The sequence below is a fragment of the Barbus barbus genome (genome assembly GCF_936440315.1).
Source record: "Barbus barbus genome assembly, chromosome: 30".
In the NCBI taxonomy this organism is placed as follows: Eukaryota; Metazoa; Chordata; class Actinopteri; order Cypriniformes; family Cyprinidae; genus Barbus; species Barbus barbus.
Window position 1 is genome coordinate 10,174,759 of NC_136758.1, and position 25,676 is coordinate 10,200,434.

Genomic DNA, 25,676 nt, shown 5'->3' on the forward strand with positions numbered 1-25,676 from the left:
CAATCCAAAAGACTAACTGGGAAATTATATTTAGTTTAGTGAGTAGAATCAGCTGTGATCTAACATTAGGTTAAGAGATTGTGTTTTGTTTTAAAATATTTATAGCAAACTGTATTTAGCAAGTTGTTAGCAACCTACACTTTCAGAAAACATGGTGACTGTGTAATTTATGCTGTAGAAATCCTAGCAGTCTAAGTAATGTTAACCCTCTCTTCAAGTGGATGCTATCATGACTCAAAAGCTGCTTTAAAACCTATAAACAGTAAATTAGAAAGTGTTACTTCTCTTGAAGTTTAATTTAACCTTATCATGGTGACTCTGAAGTGGTAATTCTCTTCTGGCTTTTAGGACTGTAAACTGAACAGTTTTATGTGCTGCAATAAGTACAACAGAACAATGCTGTTACCTATATTGGTCCCTACTTATTTCTCTATAATGTTATTAAGACCTACAAAAGGAACAGCTTGTGTAGTAAACAAAACAAAATTAGACAATTACTGCCACATTCTCTCTATGGAAAACTGGAAACCTGTTATTCTTTACAGACAGAACCATGCAGACCATCAACAAACATTAAGAATAATCTTAATAAGCTCTGCTTGTTTGCACATGCACAGGTGTGCCTTCCCTACCTGTATTTGTGTGTCTGATTGGCTACAACTTCTTGTCTGTACATTGTGTAAACGTCTAAATCAATTTGTTTAGGGAATATTTACATGGTAAACTATCTATAACTGCGTAGGAAGTTTACAATAAATACTAGGAGTATGGGTGTTCCCTGTGATTGCACTAAAAAGAAGTAAAGCTATTATAATAGAACATATAATAATAGAAGTGGAGTTAACAGGCCTTTGCTTGTCCAAACGAGGACACAGGCTTCCCTCCCCCCTTGAGAAATTATAAACCTGCTCTTTTCTCTCAACAGCCTCAGGCATTTAGAAGTGTACCACTGGAGTCTTTATGCACATAATGCACAATGTCAACTCACTTATCAAATATACAATAGAGGGGAAACAGTGATTGAAGGGCAATTAAAGTCCACTCAATACATTCCAGCATATCTCTACTGTAGACAACTAATACACTGCTAATCTGTCCAATTCACCCAAATATGAAAATTTTCTCCCCCTCCACTTTTTCCAAACTTACATGAGTTTCTTTCTTCTGTTGAACACAGAAGAAGATATTTTGAAGAATGTTGTTAACCAAACAGTTGACAGTAGCCAGTAACTTCCATATATGAAAAAAAGTACTATGGACGTCAATGGGTGCCGTCAACTGTTTGGCTGTGATGACAGAATCTAATTTTTGGGTGAACTATCCCTTTAAGGTTCTTGAGCTGAGAAATTTTATTATTTTTTTTAATAATACTCTGTAAAAAAAACAACAACAAAACAAACTTAAATTGACATTTGGAGCCTTCTGGAGAACATCTAAGCACCCTTCCAAAAAAGGCCAGTTTTCTGACGAACTAATAAGATAAAATGCATAAGCATAAATTCCTACAAGAAATATTTATTTATTGATGTAACAATATTTTTAAATATATTTATTAATATATTATCATATATTTTTAGTAATATTCATTGTTTAAAAATACTCATATTTAATTTATCTCTAACATTTAAATAGTTAAAGTACAACTGTACGTTGTTCGATGGGCGTTGAGTGACAGTCGGGGGGTCCAATAGAACAGAAGTATTTTCCCAGCAGCTCCAGTGGGCGTGTCTAATGGGGCTCGGCGTGTGTGTCTCTGTTAGTGCAGCTGTAGTATTTACAGCCCCGCTGCCCTTCCCACGAGAATGCAGTTATTGTCATTTACATTGTTTTCCAAAAGGTTGCTTTATAGCAACAACTCCGTTTACGTAATCCTGCTGTGACTGTCTCTATCGTAGTATTTGCATTAGTGTCGTGCAGCGAGCAGAGGAAAGAGTCACGCGAGTAATGCCGTCTACGATGGAGGGCTCTTCGGGGGAAGGTGACCTGTTTACCGTCAAACACGAGCTCAGAAACGGTAAATGAACGCCGGGCAGGCTGCCCTGCGCTTATATTTAAGAAACAACGCTTATTTATAAATAATGTTTTCGTTATATAGTGGAAGAGACGGCTTTAATGTTAGCTGGTCGGCTAGTGTAAAAGCATGAATAAATGCTATTAGTAGCCTATATTAATATATTGATGTCTGTATCACAAATGATCCTCCAGCCTGGAGTACTTTGAGGTTAGAGGATGTTTTGCATGTGCGATTGCATAATTCACATTCATAACCGCAGTTGCACTTAAGTGCACTTGCATTTCAGTGCATGTAGTGTTTGAAACATTTGAAAGAAATCAAATTGACATTGAAGAAGAGGATTGTATTGTATGGAATTAATTGCATTTATTATATGTCAGTGGTTTCAGTAGTTGCTCAGTCATGACATGGCCTTGAGTCCAACGAAACCCAATTACTGGAGCTAATTTAATCTCTAGGGCCCTGATGTTGTCTTTGTATAGTAATGAAGTTACCAGGTTTGTGTCCTCACTTGCCCGTCTTAGTAAATGCTTAGTAGGCACATTCCATCAGTATGGTACAGTACTTTGTTGTCTTATGACTTTTTTAGATGCACCAATGCCACATTTTTGTTGTGAGACCTATTAGATATGTTTGATAAATTATAATGCAACATAAAATTAAGCTAACATGAGAAACTACTTCTAGAAACTAGAACCAAACAAACTGTTCAAAGTATTTTTAATTCTTAACTAGTTTTTCATGACAGAAAATACATTTTTATCTTTGTTCCACGTTCTTAGCACAACCATGTTACCGCACTATTACAGAAAATGTATAATTTCTTAAAATTGTATAAAAAAAAAAATAATTTTTCTACAACATGATTGGATGTAATCGCATTCCATTTTCACAAATTTTAGTACGACTGCATTCGTTAACTAAATAATTCAACTCTGTTATCCAAGTTTTTGTAAGAAAAAAATTATAAACCAAACATAACTGTATTTCGACAAATTTTCATAACAAAAACTTTGAAGAAAAACCTAAAGAAAGCATAGTGAGTAAAACAGCTCATAAAAATTTATTTTAACCTGAAGTTGACCATCAACCACTTTCTGAAGGTTAAGAACCTTCTTTCTCTGACCATTTTTTAGCGTTTCAGGCCTTATTTTTTACTATATCAATGAAAATCGCCAATATTTATTTTGCCATCTTGACACAGATCTCATGTCTAGAGATCTGTTTTGACTTGTGCATCATGTCATAAAAATGAGTTCCAACTACTGAAGTATCGGCCAGGCCAAATTAACAGCAGTGGTTATTCCATGTGGTTATTAATAGCATTTCCAAAAGAGAGATTTATGAATAGATCACATTTTCTATTATCAAGAAATATTGAATATTGTTCTGCAGTCATTAAATTGTATTTTGTGGTTCAGCCATTAGAAAGCCATATCAGTCGACCACAAGTCTCAAGTATTTAAGCTGCTTATCCAGATTCAAATATTAGACTCTGAGCATTACTGTATCACTAATGCAGGTCAATGCGGGTGATCAGTTTACAGGCACGTAATTGTTTCTGGCTAGTTATGATTAACAAAATGTGTAACATAAGAATGAAGAACTAAAGACTAGAAGGCGGTCACCTGATAAGGCTCACCTAAGAAAGCCCAATAGGGACCAGCTTCTTTCCATTAACGCTTTTGGATCCCGAGTGGAGAAAGTCAGGGTTTGGAAGCATAATAATAAACATGGTAGTTCCCATGGCCTCTCTAGTGCTTGCACACACCTTAAATAAGCTGCTCGATATCTAGTCAGAGGATGTGGTAACAGAATATGTTTTTTTTCCCCCTTCTAAAATCAGATAATTTGCAAAGAAGGAGAAAGATCATGATTTTGTGTGAGATGCAGTGCTACTGTAATTGAGGGTAACAGCAGGAATGTGTTCACTTCACTGGTCACGCTCATTGGTGTCTACTGCATAAAACAAGTGACCTTACTTCAGGCTGCATGCTACCGTGTAAACATATACCACACATATGCTCGCATTCGTCTATGTCTCATTCATGAATGCTGTTTTGTTTCCTCTGAATCATCAGGCTCTTCATATTTATGAGCAGGCCCACACATAATCTGCACCTGCAGAACTCGGATTTCTGCAGAATTTGAATGCATTTAATTCATAGTTCTGCCTCTTGGTTATTTACATTACTGTTCAACGTTTTTTTTATATATATATATATATATAAGAAGTCTCCTATGCTCACCAAGTCTGCATTTATTTAATAATTGAATATATTTGTATATATAATTTATATATATTTAATAAATATAAATTATATACAAGTATAAATGTTTTTTTTAATATACATATGTGTATTTATATATACATAATAAATATACACAGTACTACACACACATAGTATGTAAACAAACTTTTATTTTGAATGTGATTAATCATGATTAATCATTTTGCAGCCCTAGTTCTTTTCAAATTCTTTAAAGATTAGAAATTTCCAAAGAACATCACATTTGTAATAGAAGTCTTTTTTTAACATGATAAAAGTCTATGCTGGCACTTTTGAGCAATTTAATGGATCCTTGCTAAATAAAGATATTAATTGGTTAAAAAAAAAAAAAATTACTGACCCCAAAAATGTGAATGGTAGTTTTTTTTTGGCCTGATTTCATAATGCTTTCACTGTTGTTTTAGCGTGTTTAAATATTTAAAGTCAGTGCAGAAAATGCATAAAAAAGATTCCATCTGGACCTTTTTATAAGCTGCATGCTGTATACAAACAGCTGGAGGCTCATCTCCAAGGGTTCACCATTTTGAACACATTTTCTGTTTTCACTGTTGTGAGAAAGTGGCAAAGGTTCAAGTAACCAAAGTTTAAAAGGTTTACAGGAGGTTTTCTTGTATGTAATCTAAGTGAAGAACACGATTTCTTGGCCGTGTGACCAGATGGATGTGTTTAAATCTTTCCCCAGCCAATCTGACGGGTCACGTGGAGCGAGTGGGCATTGAGAACTTTGAGCTGCTGAAAGTGCTGGGAACAGGAGGTCAGTGACAGTTCAAGTATGTGTTCTTTGCTTATCTTTGTTCCTACTCCACTAACAAATCGTTCTTCTCCTCTGGGCAGCCTACGGCAAGGTGTTCTTGGTTCGCAAGGTGAGCGGCCATGATTCGGGTAAACTCTATGCCATGAAGGTGTTGAAAAAGGCCACTATTGTGCAGAAGGCGAAGACGGCAGAGCACACACGCACAGAGAGACAGGTCCTCGAGCATATCAGACAGTCTCCTTTCCTGGTTACACTCCATTATGCCTTCCAGACAGACACCAAATTGCATCTCATTTTAGGTATGCTCTCTCCTCTCTCTTGTGGATTGCAAAAATTCAAACTGTTTTATGCTTCAATTTTACTTCTGCTTTTAAAAGAGTGTGACCTGTGCAGATTGAGTAATTCCTCTGCATTCTTGCTCACCAGTATTGTTATAGTGAACTATGGGTATGTTCCTGTTGTCTACTAGTGCTCTGTCAAGCAGACTTTATAAGGTTTTGGCCATCAAGTGTGATTCAGTCATAGGGAGCATTTAGTCAGTCTGACTGCAGAAAGCTTAGTGAGCAATTATACACCGATATCTCACTTCACAGGAAGTGGGCAGGGAAATTTACCCATCAGTCATTGTGCACAATCTCCGGCGTTTTTATTCAGCTTAATTAACCTCAGAAGTGGTTGCTGGGCAGTGCGAGAGTATAAAGTGCAGAAGATGTGACTGTTAGAATACCATTATTATTATGTTTCATAACAGGTACATGCGTAAAAATGTTGACCTCTTTTTAAGAAATGTATAATATCGTTGATTTTTATAGAAAATACACATACAATACACTACTGTTGCAAAGTTTGGGGATTTGTGTAATGTTTTTGAAAGAAGGGTCAAATGTTCAACAAGGCTGCATTTATTTAAATAAAAATACAGTTAAAAACAGTAATATTGTGAAATAGTATTATTTTATATACATATATATATTTTAAAATGTTGTGTATTCCTGTGATAACAAAGCTGAATTTTCAGCATCATTACTCCAGTCTTTAGTGTCACATGATCCTTCAGAAATAATTTTTATATGCTGATTTGATCCTCAAGAAACATTTTTTTCCTCTTCATTTTACTGATCCCAAACAGCAGTGTATAATTTATTACATTAAATTAAATAATTTGGATGAATATATAAGTAATTGATGATTTTTGTTTGTACATTATCACGCTTGAAACCCTTCCTTTGTGTGACTCAGGTGTTGTTTGATGGAGCTGTAGGACATTTGAAATAAAGTGAACTTTTACACATCCCCTCTCAAGTGTGTAGAGACCCTGTGAATTGTAACGCAGTTAATGTGCTTTAATAATGAAAAGCGGAAGCCTGTATACCACTACAGGAACTCTTGGTTTTGTGGTAATGCTTGGAGCCGATGGTGTCAGTGTCAGCATTAAAGCAGGATTTTGCACAATACCAGGTGCATAAGAAATATAAAAGTGTGTTTGACCAGTTGCAATTTTGTTTTATATACCTTCAATTGCAGACTATGTGAATGGAGGTGAGCTCTTCACACACTTGGTCCAAAGAGTTCGCTTTAAAGAACAAGAGGTTACCTTGTACAGCGGGGAGATTGTACTAGCACTGGAGCACTTGCATAAGGTAAAATTGCTGCAAAAATTGCACACTTATTTTCACTCTTCATTTCCTTTGCAATCTGACTGAACGGCGCCTCATTTCGAGAGAATAGTGAAAGTAATTCCTTCCTTTACTCAGAAGGTACTTCTCCTCTCTCCTGCCTGCTCAGATCAATTCCTCACTCAGTTAACCAGGCCAGGGCAAATTTATCTCGAAGGCTGTTTACAAAAAGAGGACGAAAAGGGTTTTTAATGCATGCTTGTTCTGTGCATAGCAGCCATTATTCAGAGAGAAGAGAGTTGCCCTGGAGGCATTGCAGCATTTGTAGGAAGGACCTTGACAGTGAGATTAACATTGTTTTGGTTCAGTCAAATTTTTTTGTCATTGCCTATTATGTTGCCATTTATTAAAGTATTGGTGCATTTCCCAGGTGAATGGCTGCATTTAATGACCCCAGACAAGTTAAGGTTGTGAATACAACATTTGAGCAAATTCTTTTGGCAAGGATGACAAAAAAATGTGGTGAATTATGACACGAAAAGTGCAGTATTTGGTCACACGTCTAAACATAAGAGCTTATTCGTTCCTTTGTGTTTTTCAGCTGGGAATCGTCTACAGAGACCTAAAACTTGAGAATATACTTCTTGATTCAAACGGTCACATCGTGTTGACGGACTTTGGCCTTAGTAAGGAGTTCCATGAGGTGAGTGTGTTACTCTACATATTTTTCTCCTTTGATAAATTATTTTTGTACTTTGGATTCCTGTCAGTTATCCATATTTTATTAAACCATTAATGATTAAAATTACTGTGCTTGTTTACAAACATCAAAATGGCTAAAGTAATTTGTAACTTTAAATCTCTCTCTCTCTCTCTCTCTCTCTCTCTCTCTCTCTATATATATATATATATATATGCATGCATACATGCATACATGCAGTGCCGTGAAAAGGTTTTTGCCCCCTTCCTGTTTTTTTTTTTTTGTTTTTTTGCATATTTGTCAGAAGATTTGGATCATCAAACTAATTTTAATATTACACAAAGATGACCTGTGTGTAAATAAAAGGCAGTTTTGAAATAATGATTTAATTTATTAAATATAATAACTGGTTGTGCCACCTTTGGCAGCAACAACTGCAATCAAGTTTTTGCGATAACTGGCAATGAGTCTTTCACATTGCTGTGGAGGAATTTGGCCCACTCTTCTTTGCAGAATTGTTTTAATTCAGCCACACTGGAGGGTTTTCAAGCGTGAATGGACTGTTTAAGGTCATGTCACAGCATCTCAGTCGGATTTAAGTCCGCACTTTGATTGTTTGAATTATGAACACTTACCCTAATTGAGGCAAGTGCAAGTGCCTCAATTAAGGTCAGTGTTCATGATTCAACAATAAGAAAGAGACTGGGAAAAAACAGCATCCATGGGAGAGTTCCAAGGCAAAAGCCACTGCTGACCAAAAAGAACACAAAGGCTCGTCTCGCATTTGCCAAAAAATATCTTGATTATCCCCAAGACTTTTGGGCAAATATTCTGTGGACTGATGAGACAAAAGTTGAACTTCTTGGAAGGTGTGTGTCCTGTTGTGTGTCAAACATGGTGGTGGTAGTTTGATGGTCTGGGGCTGCTTTACAGCTTCAGGACCTGGATAACTTGCCATAATTGATGGAACCATGAATTCTGCACCCTATCAGAAAATCCTGAAGGAGAATGTCTGACCATCAGCTTGTGACCTCAAGCTCAAGCACACTTGGGTTATGCAGCAGGACAATGATCCCAACACACCAGCAAGTCCACCTCTGAATGGCTAAAGAAAAACAAAATTAAGGTTTTTGAGTGGCCAAGTCAATATCTGGACTTAAATCCAACTGAGATGCTGTGGCATGACCTTAAAAAATCCTTTCATGCTTGAAAACCCTCCAATGTGCCTGAATTAAAACAATTTTGCAAAGAAGAGTGGGCCAAAATGTATCCACAGCAATGTGAAAGGCTCATTGCCAGTTATTGCAAACACTTGATTGCAGTTGTTGCTGCAAAGGGTGGCACAACCAGTTTTTATATTTGGGGCAATTACTTTTTCACGTAGGGCCAGACAGGTTTGGACAGCTTTTTTCCCTTAATAAATGAAAGCATTATTTCAAAACTGTTTTGTATTTACTCAGGTTATCTTTATGGAATATCAAAATTTGTTTGATCTGAATCTTATTGTTATTGCGCAGAATGCAGGTTTAAAAATTTGTTAGTTTCAGCTTTTCAGCTGGAGTTTGTCCACGTATCCACAGATTTTCAGTGTGGAAGTGAAAATGGGAGAAATAATTTTCAGACATAAACAGTGCAGATTAATTCATGAGATAAGGCTGCATCCTAGCACAGTCTTCCTACTTCATAGCAGTTCATATTAACTGCATGATTCTTTTTCATATAATTCTGGATCAAATTATTTATAATTCTGGTTATTGAAAAGCATGCTATGGGCAAAACATCACAGATACAGATAAGTTCCATGCGGTTTGCAAAAAGAGCTCGTTGGTCGCATCTGCAGCAGCATATACACCACAAAACCATGTGCTCAACCTGTGCAAACAAACGTATGTGGGAGCCATCAGATAAGTTGTTGTCTAGCCAAGGAAAAAAGGCTGAATAAGCTTTACAACCACTTAAAGAAAATTACCAACCATTGTCCTGCATCATAAGTGCTACATTTAAAGTGAATATTGCAGTAAATTACATACATATGATTTACACACAGCACAAATGGCATTTAGTCTTAGCCTCAACAGCCTCTAAGTGCAGTAATTAATCATTCTAGAATGAAGAATCATGTTTCGATGCATAGGTTTACATTTCAGTTTTAACTTTTAAAACACTGTGTTGCAATTAATGCACTACGAGTGAAAGGGGGTCAGTAAGATATTTTTGAAGGAAATCAATACTTTTATTTAGCAAGGATGCATTAAATTGATCAAAAGTGACAGTAAAGACAATTCACCATTCCGACACAGTTAGCTAATGGTCTAATCCGATTCAATGATCTATGCTAAGCTAAGCTAAAAGTGCTACAGCCAGATCCGGAGATCGGTTGAATGGATTCAAAAACGGTAAAACTCAACTGTTTAACTCTAGAGGAGTTGTAAAATGAGCCTATTTTCAAAAAAAGGTGGCGTGTTCCTTTAAAACATTTGAAGAAATGAACTGTTATTAAATGTTGATGGTTATTTATATATTAGTTTCTTTGTAAGTGATGACCCATTGAAGGGGTGTTTCTTCTCAGATGGTCGGCTCCGTGGGTTTGCCCAATAGAAATAGGTTTTGCCGGAACAAATATTTAGAGGGAACATTGTGTTAGGGTGACATTCCAGTTTAGGAACTACTGGGAGGGTTAAAGGATATTTGATTAGACCAGCCAGCAACAAGTGTTTAATATTTAACAGCTGTTGTTGTCATGATATTTGCAATATCGCAATACTGAGTGTTCTTTATAAAAAACAACCAGGCTTCCACTTTTCTGAATTTTTGTTATGGGTGTTTGAGAAATGTTGAAAGATCTGTATTATGAGAGTTCTTGTTGCGTTGTTGTGTAGGGTTTTAGCATTCGTCTTTGAGAAGTGCATCTATAACAAATGATTGTTTATTCTCGGGGACCACCCAATATCCTGCACGTCCTGCCCTGTCAGGGATGCTCTGTTTGATGTTTCAATAGTTCACACTGAACCTCTCTCCGTCCCATGGATGCAATTACAGCGCAAGGCTGTTTACTCAATGCTGTAATCGCTTATCATGCATGTTTTGGTGTTCTTTGTTAACTTTTTGTTTTTCTCAGTTTGACCTTTGTTGTACTAGCTAACAACCCATTTCAGCCAGAAGTTTTTTTTACAAGTGTGGTTTGAAAACACGCCTGTGACTATTAAGACTTTACAGAGAACATATAAACCGGCGAGCACAAAACGAGTAAATTCATCCGACAGAAATGTGCTGATTATGAGATGCATAAAAATAAAAGCAATTAATAAATGAACGCAGGAACTTTAATTATAAAAGCCATGTGCTTGTAACGGTAAACATGTGGCAAGAATGTTAAATGCACATAGGATATTAAAGAAGATTGTTCCAGATGTTTTCATGTATTTCATTCCGCAAATATGCCGCATAATTCAGAAAGCAGTTTTGCCCAATTTAGAAAGCACAGATGGCGTTTAGTCTTAGCCTCAACAGCCTCTAAGTGCAGTAATTAATCATTCTAGAATGAAGAATAATGTTTCAATGCATAGGTTTACATTTCATTTCATTTTTAACTTTTAAAATACTTTGTTGCAATTGATACACTACGAGTGAAAAGGGGGTTAGTAAGATTTTTTTTGAAGGAAATTAATACTTTTATTTAGCAAGAATACATAAAATGTATTAAAAGTGACAGTAAAGACAATTATAATGTTACAGAAGATTTCTGTTTCAAATAAATGCTGTTCTTTTTAACTTTCTATGCATCAAAGAATCATTGATAATAAGAAACATTGATAATAAGAAGAAATTTTCTTGAGCAGCAAATCAACATATGAGAATGATTTCTGGAGGATCATGTGACACTGAAGGCTGGAGTAATGGCTGCTGGAAAATCAGCTTTGCCTTCACAAGAATATATTATAATACCTTTTAAAATATATGAAAACAGTTATATATTGTAATACTTTCAAAATATTTAAGTTTTTACTATATTGTTGATCAAATAAATGCAGCCTTGATGAGTATAAAACTTCTTTCAAAAAACATGCATTATAAAAATCTTACCAACCCAAAACCTTTGAACAGTAGTGTATATATGTGAATAATTTTGACCATTACTGCAAAGCCAGCTCATTATGTTTCTGGTCTCTGGCCTACGAGTTTGAATGTTTTTTTTTGTCTGACCAAATGTAATCTTTCTTTTTAATACCAATGTATTTTTTATTGATAATAAAGTAGTAAACAAAGAAATTCTCAAAACTGATTGGTCCATTGTTAGTGAACATTCTGTGTCAATGCTTCCACTGTCAGTAGTGTAAGACATATGACAACTGGCATATGGTAGATTGAGAATTTTGGGTTGAGTAAACACGCTGATGTATTGAATCGTGACTTTTATTTGATATGCAGCGTATCATGAGGTAATTGCTGATACCCTGCCCTAAACCAAACATTCACACATCTGTGTTTCTGAAGGAAAATCATTTCTGAATGCTACAAAGACAATTGTGGAAACTGAAACTGTAGAAGAAACTTTAGGAAATTTGGAAGCAAGGGAGATATAGGTTTTTGCAAACAGTAAAATAAACCCTTTTGGTCTTGTAGGTAGAGAGGGCTTATTCCATCTGTGGAACTATTGAGTACATGGCTCCTGAGATTGTAGCAGGAGGAGAGTCAGGACATGACAAGGTAAAGTGAATCGCTTATCCGCCCATTCACCACATTTTTAAGGGCTGTTTAATTACGCATGTAATTTTCTTAAATTCTACACAGCAGCTTAAAGTTTGACTTTGAAAAAAGTGATTAATTAATTTTTGCACTAATCAGCATACATTTGAATGTGCTTTTGGGAATATATCCCTTGTGTTGTTCTCCTGCAGGCAGTGGACTGGTGGAGTATGGGAGTTCTGATGTATGAGCTGTTGACCGGAGGCTCTCCTTTCACTGTCGATGGCGATGAGAACTCTCATTCTGACATTGCCGAGTAAGACCAGCATACACACACTTAGAGCTGTATTGTCTGTATGGGAGTAAGGAATTTAATTATTCTGATCCCTCTTAGCAACTCTGGTTCCATTAATGATTCTTTAAAAGGATAGTTCACCCAAAAATGAAAATACTTGCCCTCGTGTTGTTCCAAACCCATATGACCTATTTTCTTCTGTGTAAACAACAGAAAATACTTTTGAAGAATGTTGGTAGCTATACGGTTTCAGTTCCTATTGACTTTCGTTGTATTGAAAGGAAGTCACTGGGTACCAATACTGTTTGTTATGAACACACATTGTCATATGAACAGATATGATCAGTCAACTAAACTATTAGAGTACCATGAGCCTTACATACAGATAACAAGAATAGTTTTTTTTGTTGTTTTTTTTTGGGGGGGGGGGGTAATTTTGAATCTGACATGACTAAATTTGGTGGCTCATAGAAGTAATTTGTTCAGGATTCAGACTTGAACAGATCTGAAACTTCAAAAATTAATTTTATTTTTGATTTCTTCTTTTGAATTCTTGTTTTGAATAATAACTAGTTCTCGGTTTCCAACTCTAATTCTCTGCACGCCTTTATGTGGTTAAACACCAGTTCTCTTTTTATTATCTAGAAGTCTGTCTTGCTTTGAAATCATGAGTTGACTGTTTGATTTAGATCAGTATGTTCACAAAATATCATTGAATTATCTTCTTAAAGCTGCACTCATTTTTTTTTTTTTTTTTAACCCTTCTTGGTTTTATTATAATTCCAATACAAATCTGAAGGAAGGGTACAGTTGTTGTTTTTTTTTCTTTTTTATTTATTCTCTCTCTTTGCCCAATAGGAGAATTATGAAAAAGGATCCTCCATTCCCTAAAGACATGGGGCCTCTGGCCAAAGACATTATCCAGCGATTGCTAATAAGAGACCCAAAGAAGAGGCTGGGCTCCGGGCCCTCAGGGGCCCAGAATGTGAAAAGCCATCCATTTTACCAGGCAAGACAAAAATGAATAATTGACTTTTTTTTTAGTAGAAAAGAATAATTATTTCCCTAGTCATTTCATTGGCATTTTAAAGTTAATTCACCATCTAAAATGTTTGACTATGGTTGATCTAGAAAATGAACTGGGAGGATCTAGCTGCTAAGAAGGTTCCGGCTCCGTTTAAGCCTGTAATTCGTGATGAGCTGGATGTTAGCAACTTTGCTGAGGAGTTTACAGAGATGGACCCAACATACTCCCCGGCAGCACTTCCAAACAACTGTGACCGCATCTTCCAGGTAGTAGAATTAACAACTAATTTGATTACAACTAATTACTCACTCTCTGGTCATCCAAAATATAGATGGCTTTTTTTCTTGGGTAGAACAGTAAAGAAGATTTTTAGCTTAAACCATGGTGCTTGTTGATTCATAAAATGCATGTCAACAGCTGCCCGTCTTTGAGAATAAAAAAAGCATGTCATGCAGCACAAAATTGATTCCCATGGCTCCTGACGATATATTGAGATCTTATGAAGCGCAACTATCGGTCTGTGCAAGAAAACTGAACTTTATTTAAAACATTATTACCTTTAATCTATAGCATCGGTCAAACGGGGAAGCACAATTCTTTTCCTCTAACTGGTTCAGTTCATTTACGTAATCATTCAATGTCATAACGTATACGCAATTATATTAAGTTATATTATATTAATTATTATATTATTATTAGTTATGTTATTATGATGGAAAAGCTGAATTTTTACAGCAGCAATTACTCCTGTTTTTACATGATCCTTCAGAAAACATTGTCATGTGCTGATTGCAAGAAGCATTTCTTATTATTTTCAATGTTGAAAATAGTTGTGCTGCTTAATATTTTTCTGGAAACTGATGCATTGTTTTTTAGAATTATTTGATGAATATAATTATTTTTTAAGTATAATTCTAAATTAATTGTAAGTCTTTTCTGCCACTTTTGATCAAATGAATGCATACTTGCTGCATGCATGCGTTAGCTTCTTTCAATGAAAATCTTACCGACCCCAAATTTTGAATGGTAGTGTATTTTATGGAAATGTACTCAAAATTCACTCAAAAAAGTGCAGCTTTTGAAGCAGAATTGTCCCAAACGTACCAAATATCATCTGATTTGTTTTCCAGGCCAATATATCAGTTTTTCACTAATGTCATCCAATGTGTGATGTACCTAAAACAATATTGATTCACACGGAGCATTTATTTATGACACTGAGAATGAATTTCTGCACACGAGTGGACATTTGATGTTGCTTTAGAATATAATTGTTCAGTTAACCCTCCATTATTAGTAAGCAGGAAGTACCGAAGTGGATATGGGCAAGTCAGCCTTTATAATGATCACTTGCGCAACATGAGCCCGGCTGTCTATGTTGGTATTCAGATGAATTAGAGAGCTGTTTGGAGATGTAATTATGGTGATATGGAGATGGATTCAAGCATCAGATGTGAATGACTATTTTTGATGCCGCTTGATCCATAACGTTGCCTATAGCATGATGCCAGCTGAAATGGGAGGCTGCGAAAGAGATGGTGTCTATGATTGCCTTCTGAATCCTTCAGTCTGGCGGATCAATGCCGCCATTAAACGGCTCTGTCATGGAATAAAAGGTCGGCGTCTGCGAGAACAACCATGTCTGGCTCAATTACTCCTTCAACCTTTGATTACCAACTTCATCTAGGCTTTTCTAAGCGTTCGCCTTTCATGTGCCCTGGAATTTTGATCCTTCGTAATTCTCGGGCGGTACAATTGCAGCGACGTCTGCAATGATAACTTACGAAGCGCTCCACAGCACACACACACATGCATAGCCGTATATAAACCCAGCCACCCACTCAAACTCCTCACAAACTGAAATTAAGCTGCATTAGAGGACTGTGATAATTTGAAAAGCAGGGCAATCAAATACCTTGGCTTAGCAATTAAAAGCATTTCAACCATTCATCTCCTCATCCTTCCGTCCAGCCATCCTCTCATCCATCCAGCCAACCACTCCTCCTCCCATGTAGCACACAGCTGCAGTCTGGCCGTGCAAGTGGGACATGGGCTGTCGGAGGCTTTATTTAGATAGGCGCACATGATGCAGTTGTCGCAAACAATGTGACTGGAGTCCCACAGCATGAAGGATTTGCAGAAATGCAAAAGGCCTTGGTGTTTGAGTTCTGTCAGTCTCCCTGAAACTTCCTCTACATTAGTTCCCTCTTCTGTTATTGAGTGTGTTTATAGATGTTTGTATCTGCAGGGCTATTCCTTCATGGCTCCCTCCATCCTGTTTAAGAGAAACGCGGTGATGGACGACACAGCTCAGCTGTGCGGTGGGTCAGAGAGGCCGGGGTCTGCCGCTGTTGCCCGTAGCGCTATGATGAAGGTCAGTCTGCATATTGCTGCTTTGTAAAACATCACAACATTTAAAGTTGAAGTATGTCATTTTTTTCAGTGTTAAAATACTGTTACACCAGGTGGATGCTGCACACTGGTGGTGGACGAGGAGACACCACCCCTCACAATGTAGAGCGCTTTGAGTGCTTAGAAAAAAGCAGAAAAGCGCTATATAAATGTAATGAATTATTATTATTATTATTATTATTCTTGTTTAAAAACAGCTAGATGGAGTGCAGTGGTATTTAGCAGAAATGGCACATAAATGCGCATAAACTCTAATAAAATGTTGCTGATGTACACTGTCAACTGAAGATGTCTATTCTGCCCCCAGATCCATCTGATCGGTCTCTTTTTTTCAAATTGAACTTCTGCACTGCTTGTCAATGTTGGACTATTTTAAATTTGAAAATGTCTTTAGAACATTGTGTTCATGGGCGTGATGCACTAAAAAATCCAACGACATCCATCTCTTGTGTGTACGTAGACCAGAAATTAAAAATAGTAGCGCAAAATTTAAAAACCTGACATTTTATGCCCTAATTTATACCCTTCTCCAGAAGTGTCAGAAACAATCAAGAGCAGCTGGATTTTCTTTGCTTTTCTAAAAGATGTACTCTGCAGACATACTGCAACATTTACAACCAAAGCTCCCTTCACAGTCCATCCAGACCATTTATCAAAATAAATCAGCAAAAACTGACCATAAGCACAATAACATATGACCTTTGCAGCAGTTTCAGATTTATCATGAACTTGATTCTGATAAATGTTGATAAATGTTTGAAATTCAACAAAATATAGAGGCTAGCCAATCAAAACGGGCTAATTTACTTGGAAACAAATGAACTAATTCTAAGTGTCAGGTCATGTGAAAGTATGTTACATTTGTTTTGGTGCAAGAAACCTTGATTAACATTGTAAGTGGATTTTATCTGACCTCTAAACTTCTAACGAACTGACTGTAGGACTCTCCGTTCTACATGAACTATGAGATGGACCTGAGGGAGAATGCTCTGGGAGAGGGAAGCTTCTCCATCTGCAGACAGTGCACTCACAAAAAGACTGGACAGAAATACGCTGTAAAGATCGTCAGTAAAAGGTACTAGCTATGCAGCCTGCTAACAGAGTTTTTTGGATGTATTTAAAGTTCAGTTAAATTATGTAGGCTAATATTCGTGGAAGTAATTTGTAGTTTACTGTTCTGAAGAATGGAGGCACAGACGCAGAAAGAGATCGCTGCTCTCAAACTGTGTGATGGACACCCCAACATAGTCAAGCTACATGAGATCTACCACGACCAGGTAAGACTGTGTTTGAGACTGAAACCTAGAGCTCATGTGCACATCAAAGCCTCATTCTCTCAATGAACTGGACTAGCCTGAATAAGTTTGAACTCTCTTTGTCCTCACACCTGCCCCAGATTTAATTCCCTCCTGTTCATAAACTGTCCCCTTCCTTTTCTTTGTACTTCGTCTCAATTACAGTCCAGTCTTTATCAGATGCAGCACAAAAGAAGGTTAAAACTAACTGGAGAAATAACACCATGGTTGGTTTACATTACAACAACATCAAATTGGTCCTTTTTACTTATTTAATAAATCCTAAAGAGAAAACATAGATTTACATTTCCTGCAGGGCAATAAAAAAATAGAAGTGCATCTGCTTTGCCAAAGAAAGTCAATGGGAGACTAAAAATAGACAACATAAAACATAGATTACGAAGACAGCTTGTACAGTAAACACTGTAATAAAGTTTGTTTTAGAATTACAAAAATTATTATATTTATGATATTAAAAATTATGATATTGAAATTATAATAAAAAGAATATATATATATGTATGTTATTTGTATTATTTTTTTATTTTGTGTGTGTGCCAGATATCCTGATCCATCGCCCTACTATTCATTATTATGATAAGCTTGAGTCAGTTGGGCACCTCTTCAGATCTGTAAAATGTGTATGTGTGTGCGTGCCCACTTGCCAATTGGAGGTTATCAGCCCCCATCCTCTGTACCCAGTGCCGTGCCCCAGATGAAAAGCAAAGCCGCCCTGCCCGGTCAGGGTCTTTGTTCCTCTATACCAGAGATAATGAGAGATATTAGCTTGCTCTTTTTCATTTGCCTCTCTTTCTTCTTTCGTGCACACACACACACACACACACACACTTGCACACTCATACACTCTTTTCTATCTCATCCCACCCACGTACGGCACGCAAACACTTGTTCTGCCGTTCACTTATTCACACTCATTCAGCGTATAATGAGACTGAAGTCCATTTATTAAATCATCTTGAATCTGAACCTTTGCCAGGTGATTTTTCCAGCTCGTTCTGAGTTCAAAGGCAGCATTCCCTCTGACTTTCTTCCTGTCATTAAATGTACGTCTCCACCAGGATAGAAGGCTTTGCGTTTCATAATAGATTATCTGTCTGTGTAATTGCGATCATATACTGTTCCATGTGGTTATTCTTGCAAATAATGTATTTCTTTGTGGTCCCTAATTTTATATTTAGTTTTATGCTCAGTGCTGGTCCTAGAGTTCTGGGGGCCTAGAGCAAAGCTTTGTCAAGGGTTCCCTGTCAGTGCATCCAAAATGTCTTCAATTTAATCTGTACTTTCAGAGCAGTTTCACTGCCAACAAACAACAGAGAGTTAAAACAGTCAGTAGTACAATAAAAAAATAATTATAAACAAAAGATACACAATAAACAATTTAGCCTACTAAAAATACTAGCCTACAACAGCAGGATTAGCTGTCACTTTAAAACTGAATGAAGACTGAGATTTAATATACTGATAAGCATTCAGCTACTTTCTCAACTGTTCACTTACAGTAAGAAAAACTGATTGCATTTCAAATCTGTGTAAAGCAATATTATAAGCATCTTCTGAGTTTGTCACACCACAGAAAAAGATTTGTATTTTAAAGAGAACCAGTTCGAAGAGAGCATAGTTTGCTTTTTGGGTTAAAATAATTTCTTGGTATAAAATTTGAATGGTATGACAATTAGATTAGACTGTACAGAAATTGAAATCTACATGCTAATACACATTATACTCATAGTCACGCAATGCTGATGTTGTTAACATTAATAATTTGAGAATAAAGTATAACAATAATGATAATTTGCACAGTTTAATGTGATATGAGCTAACCGATCTTTAGATTTAATCACTGCTGGTAGTGTGATTTATGGTATGCTTTTTTCCTCATTTGGTCAGAACAAACGTGGCAGACTTGTTACTTGCATGTTCAGATGACAATATAAGCTTAAAGTTCTTATTTGGGTCATATATTCCAAGACATAGGCTAGAATCTGTGATTACTACGTACAGGATTCACACCGGTGCGGTGACTGACAGCTACACATTCACCTCAAAACATTAGTTTCATCCACGCTGGAGCCGTACCAGAGCACAACCCACTCAATGAAGATAATTCCGCAAGTGACTACAAGGTTTTCAAAGAGATGACGACAAAGAGGCAAAACTTACGGACTGCAGCTTTAAATAGCTTATACTTGTCTGTGTTTCCCTTTTGCTCTTTCGCAGCTCAATACTCATTTAATTCTTGTGTAGTATTGAGCACATACAGCAGGAGACTGTATATTACAACAGTCCTGTTACATGATTTGACTGGTTTGGATGTTACGTGGCATTGTGTCATAATTGTTGGACGCCAAAATTAAAACTAATATTTTGTTAATCACACAGTAGTACTAGTCATTAAAGTCTCATGAAACTCCCCTGTTTTAGCACTGGTCGTTCACACCTCAGATTTGAAAAATACTCCAGAAATGGGCGTGTAAAACTGGAAAAGTGGGAGTGTAGAGGGTGGGAATAGGGGAGAAAACAGCCAATAAAGCACAGACCTACAACACATTATACAGACAAATTATTATTAAAATATGAGCAGAGAAAGAAAGAAAAAAACCATCAACAACGGAGATGGGGGCCACCTTGATATATTTTAAAAATATAATAATGATAATGAACTCTCAAGAAATCTTATCATTAGAGGCTAACGACTATCATGAACAATTTCAATATGTTTTGATAAATTATTATTTGAAATAAATAAGCAGAGATACTGGAATATATGAAAAATGAAGCACATTTAAAAGTTCAAATAATATTTTCACTTTTACCAGCACTACAGTCTCAGAACAAATGACACGCATCAGTTTAAAACAGAAAGAATAAAGGCATAGTTACTTTTTGTTTACTCTTCTTTTAATTTTCAGTCTGTATTTTTGTTTACTGTGTATCACAATAATCCGTCATGTCATCGCGTTCATGATTGATGTTCCACTCTATCAGTGCCCTTATTTGGGCATTTTTTGTTTGAAGAAGACATGATATGTGCGCATACATGGTGCTGGTTAAAATTTGGAGCACAAGAGAATATGAAATATGTTCACAAACTCTGGTCCGGATATGAACTATGATCGGTGCAGAGAGTGTTGTTAAACTCATCATGGTGTTTGCGCAGGAACTGCTCTCTCATGCATGCTCCACGTGTTTGTTAAATATAAAATATTGTTACAGTCATGTTTACAGAGGTAAACTGACAGCACGGAAGCTCGTTCATGAGATTTGAATTCTCTGCTGTAAGACGACATCATGCATAATACAGCGCAGTGATTAGATCATAAGACTTCATTCTCATAAATAATACTGAGAAGAGCTCAGAAAACTAATGACGTAGACGCGTACTCTCCAGCCACGACAGCCAATCACCACTGCAAATTAACTCGTATACGTCACTTTAGATGTTGGTTCAACTTGGCTGTGCAATTAAATCAAATTTGATCATCATGCGCATCTCATCAATAAAGCTGGTTCAGTGATTAGCAGTAAATCGCCATCACCTGCTTTCAAATTGAGCGGGAATTACTACACAGAGCCGTAGTTCAACAACAAGCTAGGCAATTTCGTGTTCGCCTTCGATTATGAACACGAAATTGCCTAGCTTGTAAGTGAATTACGGTTCTGTGTAGTAATTCCTGCTCCATTTGAAAGCAGGTGATGGCGATTAACTACTAATAAAGAAACCGGTTTAACTGACTAGATGCGCATGATAATCGAATTCGATTAATTGCACAACCCTAGTTCAACTTTGCTTTTTGAACCGGAAGAACGAAATTGTTCCAAAAATGAACAAATAACCACTTTTCGCTTAATAATTGACATAATGAGTGCTATTTTTGTTTTCACCGATGTGCAACCTGTTCATATATGTTAACATCTCAAAACATGTGTTTTATGACCCTTTAAATCATCCTTGAGAGTGTGAACTTTGTGCATAGGGAAGATCGGCACTGCCTATGCTTCTATTATTATGTGGATTGATAAGAAAGTGTCAGTAAATTATTGGAAAGAGGAGAAATTTGTTGTGTTTGAGGCCAGACTCGAACCCTACTGCTCACATGAGCACCAAGGCTCAGATTTACTGGAGCATATGCGATAACCACTGCGTCGTGACGCTGAATGACTTGAGCTCTCTAACACTTAGTATTGTTAACTTAAACTAAAAATATAACCATAAAAATACATTTTAATAAATAAAATAAAATAAACATTTACTGAAATAAGTTTTAAATAACTTATTTCTGCTAGTTGAAAGGCAATCATTTCTCATTTTCATTTAATTTATCTGAAAGCATTAAAAAAATAAAAAATAAAAGGAATAAATAAAAATTAATACAAACTATATAGAGTAGCTAAAACTAAAAAGTGAATAGGGAAAATATAAAAATAAAATCTAGTTCAAAATATTAACAAACCTATAATAGTATATCAATGATATTAAAATAAAACTACTTTGTTTGTGTAGCTACACGCATATCTTGTTCTGGAGCTCCTGCAAGGTGGAGAGTTGCTGGAGAGGATCAGAAGGAAGCAGCACTTCAGCGAGACGGAGGCCAGCCGCATCATGCGCAGACTGGTGTCTGCCGTCAGCCACATGCATGATGTTGGTGTGGTGCACAGGGACCTCAAACCAGAGGTACAGCATGCCACAACACATCCACTGTCATTTATCTCAAATGTACAACCCACATGTCACAGCACTCCAGGCCGATGGGCCCCAAAGTACAGGTTGGGCAGAACTCTACATAGTAGTTAGGCCTCAGGATTGACAATTCTCTCTTAATTAAAAGGAAACTTGTTCAAGAAACATCTGCCTTGTAAAGTTTATGTTCCTCAATTTTGCTTGTATTTCAGTTTGATGAACAGTGAACTAGTAAACATTTGTGTTGGTAAACTAATAAGGTTTAATTTGCTTTATTTTTCTGACTGTGTAATGGAGTTTTCTTTAATCTCTTTTCTCTTTGTAGAATTTGCTCTTCACTGATGACACTGAGAATTCAGAGATAAAAGTGATTGACTTTGGCTTTGCACGGCTCAAACCCCTTGACAATCAGCTCCTGAAGACCCCCTGCTTCACTCTTCAGTACGCTGCACCGGAAATCCTCAAATATGATGGTTACGATGAGTCCTGTGACCTCTGGAGTTTAGGAGTTATTTTGGTAAGGCCAATATTCATACTGCACATAATGCCTACAGTATGTAAGTATGCAAGTACTAGGAAGGGTTATTTTTGTATTTTTTTTTCTAGATTGCTCATATTTATGCATTACCAAGATGGCTGCTGAGTGCTAAATGAGTGTGAGTGTGAAAAAAATCCATATCGGTCAACCACTAACCTCTGCAGGGAAGCCCAGGGTTTGAAACTAATTTTATGGAGAAGAGAAACTAATTTTTCAGCCTTTTTTAATGGAAATAAAACACCTGAATGGTGCATTTTGTATGAATATGAGTGCTTTCTCCTGTTTCTGCAAATATGTGATTCTGTATCCACACAAGCTTTTATCCTCCTTCATGTAGATGTATAAATGCTCCGTTTGGATATGAATCCATGTCTTGCTGTTTCTGACACTTATTCACTTGAACACCAACCAAAATAAACAAACTATCAAGCCTTTCTAAAACAGCTTAGCATTGCTGATCGGAGTCTTCCCGACTACCCTTAAGCAGAGATTTTTCCAGCTAGGACTTCATTGAGAGAAAGATGAGCGGCGATAGCGAGATGGATCCAGGGGGAGATGTCCATATAGCTGAGTTATTTTTGTGGCACTCTGTACTGGGGAGCAGGACCTGGCTGGGGGGAGAACAGAGTAGCGCAGCAGAGTTTGACGTGATGATATCTGACAGGCTGTGAGCTGAGAATCCCTGGAGCTCTGCACAGTATGAAGAGAGACCACAGTGCTGAGAAAGACAAGAGCTTTGTAACTTATTTAGCTGTGCACTTTTTTTCCATTTACTTTTCATAACAATTATCTCGAATTTATTGATATAGCACAAAAAAAAAGTTGATCAGGGTTGTTGTGCTCAAACAAATGGAAATTACACATTACATTTGTCCAGCACACAATGACCGTTACATTGTGACAATGTCCAGCTACAATAAATAAGTCTTAAGGCACAATTTGAATGTATTGATGAGAACACAATGAAGTGTGGCTATTTTCTAACCTCGGCACCAATAGAAAAGGCACAATTATCTTTAAACATAAAGCACCACGAATGAGTAAGGAGCAGCTGGTTAGCACATTTAAGAGATCTATAGGTGTGATGGAAACTGCAAAGATCAGAGTAACATGGTTCTATTACACTTACAACTTTAAAAGCATAACAAAACTGTATACTGTGTCCGTAGAAGAAATATGGTCCCTCTTGATGGTGACAGTCAGACGCTCACTGATTGTCCTGTTCAAGAAAAGAAAGATTTTTGTTTGGTAATGGCTCCAAGCTAGAAGATTAATCTCTTCAAAACAGCTTTAATATGTTGATAGATGATGATGTGTGATTTTATATTTTCTTTCTAGGGTGATACTGTAACATTATTTCCAGGGACTGAAGACAAATAAATCCTTTGGCTAATTTTTGCATATTTACAGTAATGTTTGTTAACGTGAACTGTCCCAACATTTAAACATCATCTTGGCAATCAAAAAAGGATTTAAAATTTTAATCCATTATACATCCATAATGTGACATTTCTTATCACAATAAATGTAAGACCGGGCTTGATTTTATTAATCAGGAATTGATTGGATCAAAAAGAGTGTTTATAGTCAATTGGGGAGGACTACAGTGTTTCCCTCAAAAGCACAGTCCTGGTGACATCTTCAAAACAGGAAGTTGTCTCAGAGGTGGACCAAATGATAACTTTTTCATGAAAGATTACTAAAATTTTTCTTTGGAATAATGCATACTAATGGTTTGTGCACAATAAAACCAAGAACATTTATTTGGAAAATAAATTTGACTTTAAAATGATGGTACAGCTCTGTATCATTTGCATAACAGTAAAGGTAATTTCATGTATTTTTTTCTTAATGAATCGCATATGAAGAAAAAAAATTGGTCCTAAGATAGAACCTTGAGGTACCCTGCATTAAGGTGCACTTGTGTTTTTTATTTTGTTGCAGTACACCATGCTATCTGGCCAGGTCCCGTTTCAGTGCCATGGGAAGAGTCTAATGCACACAAGTGCAGAAGAGATTATGAGGAAGATCAAACAAGGAGACTTCTCTTTCGAAGGTGAAGCCTGGAGGAATGTGTCCAATCAGGCCAAAGATCTGATACAAGGTAAGACACAGCTGAAGATGTTTAGAGACCGTTTTGCAGTGATTTAAATTGGAATGCATTTGTTAAAACTAAAATGTGCCTGACCTACTCATGGTTCAGAGCTGCTGACGGTGGACCCTGACAAGCGGATAAAAATGTGTGGCCTACGCTATAATGCCTGGCTGCAGGATGACAGTCAGCTTTCTTCCAACCCTCTTATGACCCCTGACATCCTGGGATCTTCTACCATATCAGTGCACACCTGTGTCAAAGCCACCTTCAATGTAAGAAAGAGAAAAAAAACAGAAGGATGCTAGAAAATAAAGATTACAACGTAACATAATACTGTTATTGTCTTCCCCAGGCCTTTAATAAGTGTAAGCGGGAGGGCTTCCGACTCCAGACGGTTGACAAGGCTCCTTTGGCCAAACGCAGAAAGATGAAGAAGACCAGCACCAGCACAGAGACCCGCAGCAGCTCCAGCGAGAGCACACACTCATCATCCTCTTCCTCCCAGTCTCAGGATAAGATGCCACCAGATGGAGAGACAGCCATTATTCCCCAGTTCTCTGTGAGCACACCTCTCACTCTAGGCCCTGATGATGAGCCCTCTCAAGGCGAACCCCAGGCTGCCTTCACATTTACAGAGTAAACCCATCTGAGAGTCGGACAACAGGATAGGTTACGTAATTAGGATACATAATTATCCCACCGTTCTTTCTCCTCACGCTCTGGCAAGGCCATACAACTCCAGAATTTGCATGCGGGGACCAACTCAAATCCATCACTAGCAATAGATGCATACCATGAGTGCTGAAGACTGAGCTTGAGTAAACTTCTGGCTCAAGTCCTGCATGGCGAAACTTCACTGCATCCAGTCCAGTGTCTCAAACAGGAGGGTGAACTTCACTTTTAGGAGCATCAAACCTTCCACTGATGGTGAAAAAAGGAAAGTCTGCTTCTGCAGTGTCCTGAAAGACCAGGCACTTTGCTTTGGGCAAAAAAAAGGAAAGGGATATGTATTTTAAAATAATATAAATAGAATTTATTAAATTTAATACAATTTAGTTTATATAGATTTCTCTCAAATTTGGTATATGATACATATTTGGTATATACCAATTTGTCAAATATAACAGCTCCATTTGTGCTGGGAGCTTTGTGGTATTGATTCACATATCTAGCTTTGATCTTTGACTTCTTCCAAAAGATTTTACTGAAGTAGCAACAATTAGGTGTTAATAGTTTCCATGGAAGCATTTCATT

At 36.9% G+C, this 25,676-nt stretch overlaps 1 protein-coding gene across 1 annotated transcript; it reads left to right on the forward strand.

Annotated features, from left to right (window-relative positions):
- The first annotated feature begins 1,735 nt into the window (after positions 1-1,735).
- On the forward strand, positions 1,736-25,409 carry LOC306850101 (ribosomal protein S6 kinase alpha-5-like). Its single transcript, XM_079385542.1, has 17 exons — positions 1,736-2,014; positions 4,988-5,059; positions 5,140-5,358; positions 6,584-6,699; positions 7,277-7,378; positions 11,999-12,082; positions 12,274-12,377; positions 13,215-13,365; positions 13,488-13,649; positions 15,632-15,757; positions 16,737-16,870; positions 16,979-17,072; positions 21,613-21,783; positions 22,115-22,306; positions 24,272-24,431; positions 24,531-24,694; positions 24,775-25,409. Exons 1-17 carry the CDS (start codon positions 1,945-1,947, stop codon positions 25,060-25,062), a joined length of 2,409 nt encoding a protein of 802 aa, XP_079241668.1. The 5' UTR covers positions 1,736-1,944; the 3' UTR covers positions 25,063-25,409.
- Positions 25,410-25,676: the final 267 nt, after the last annotated feature.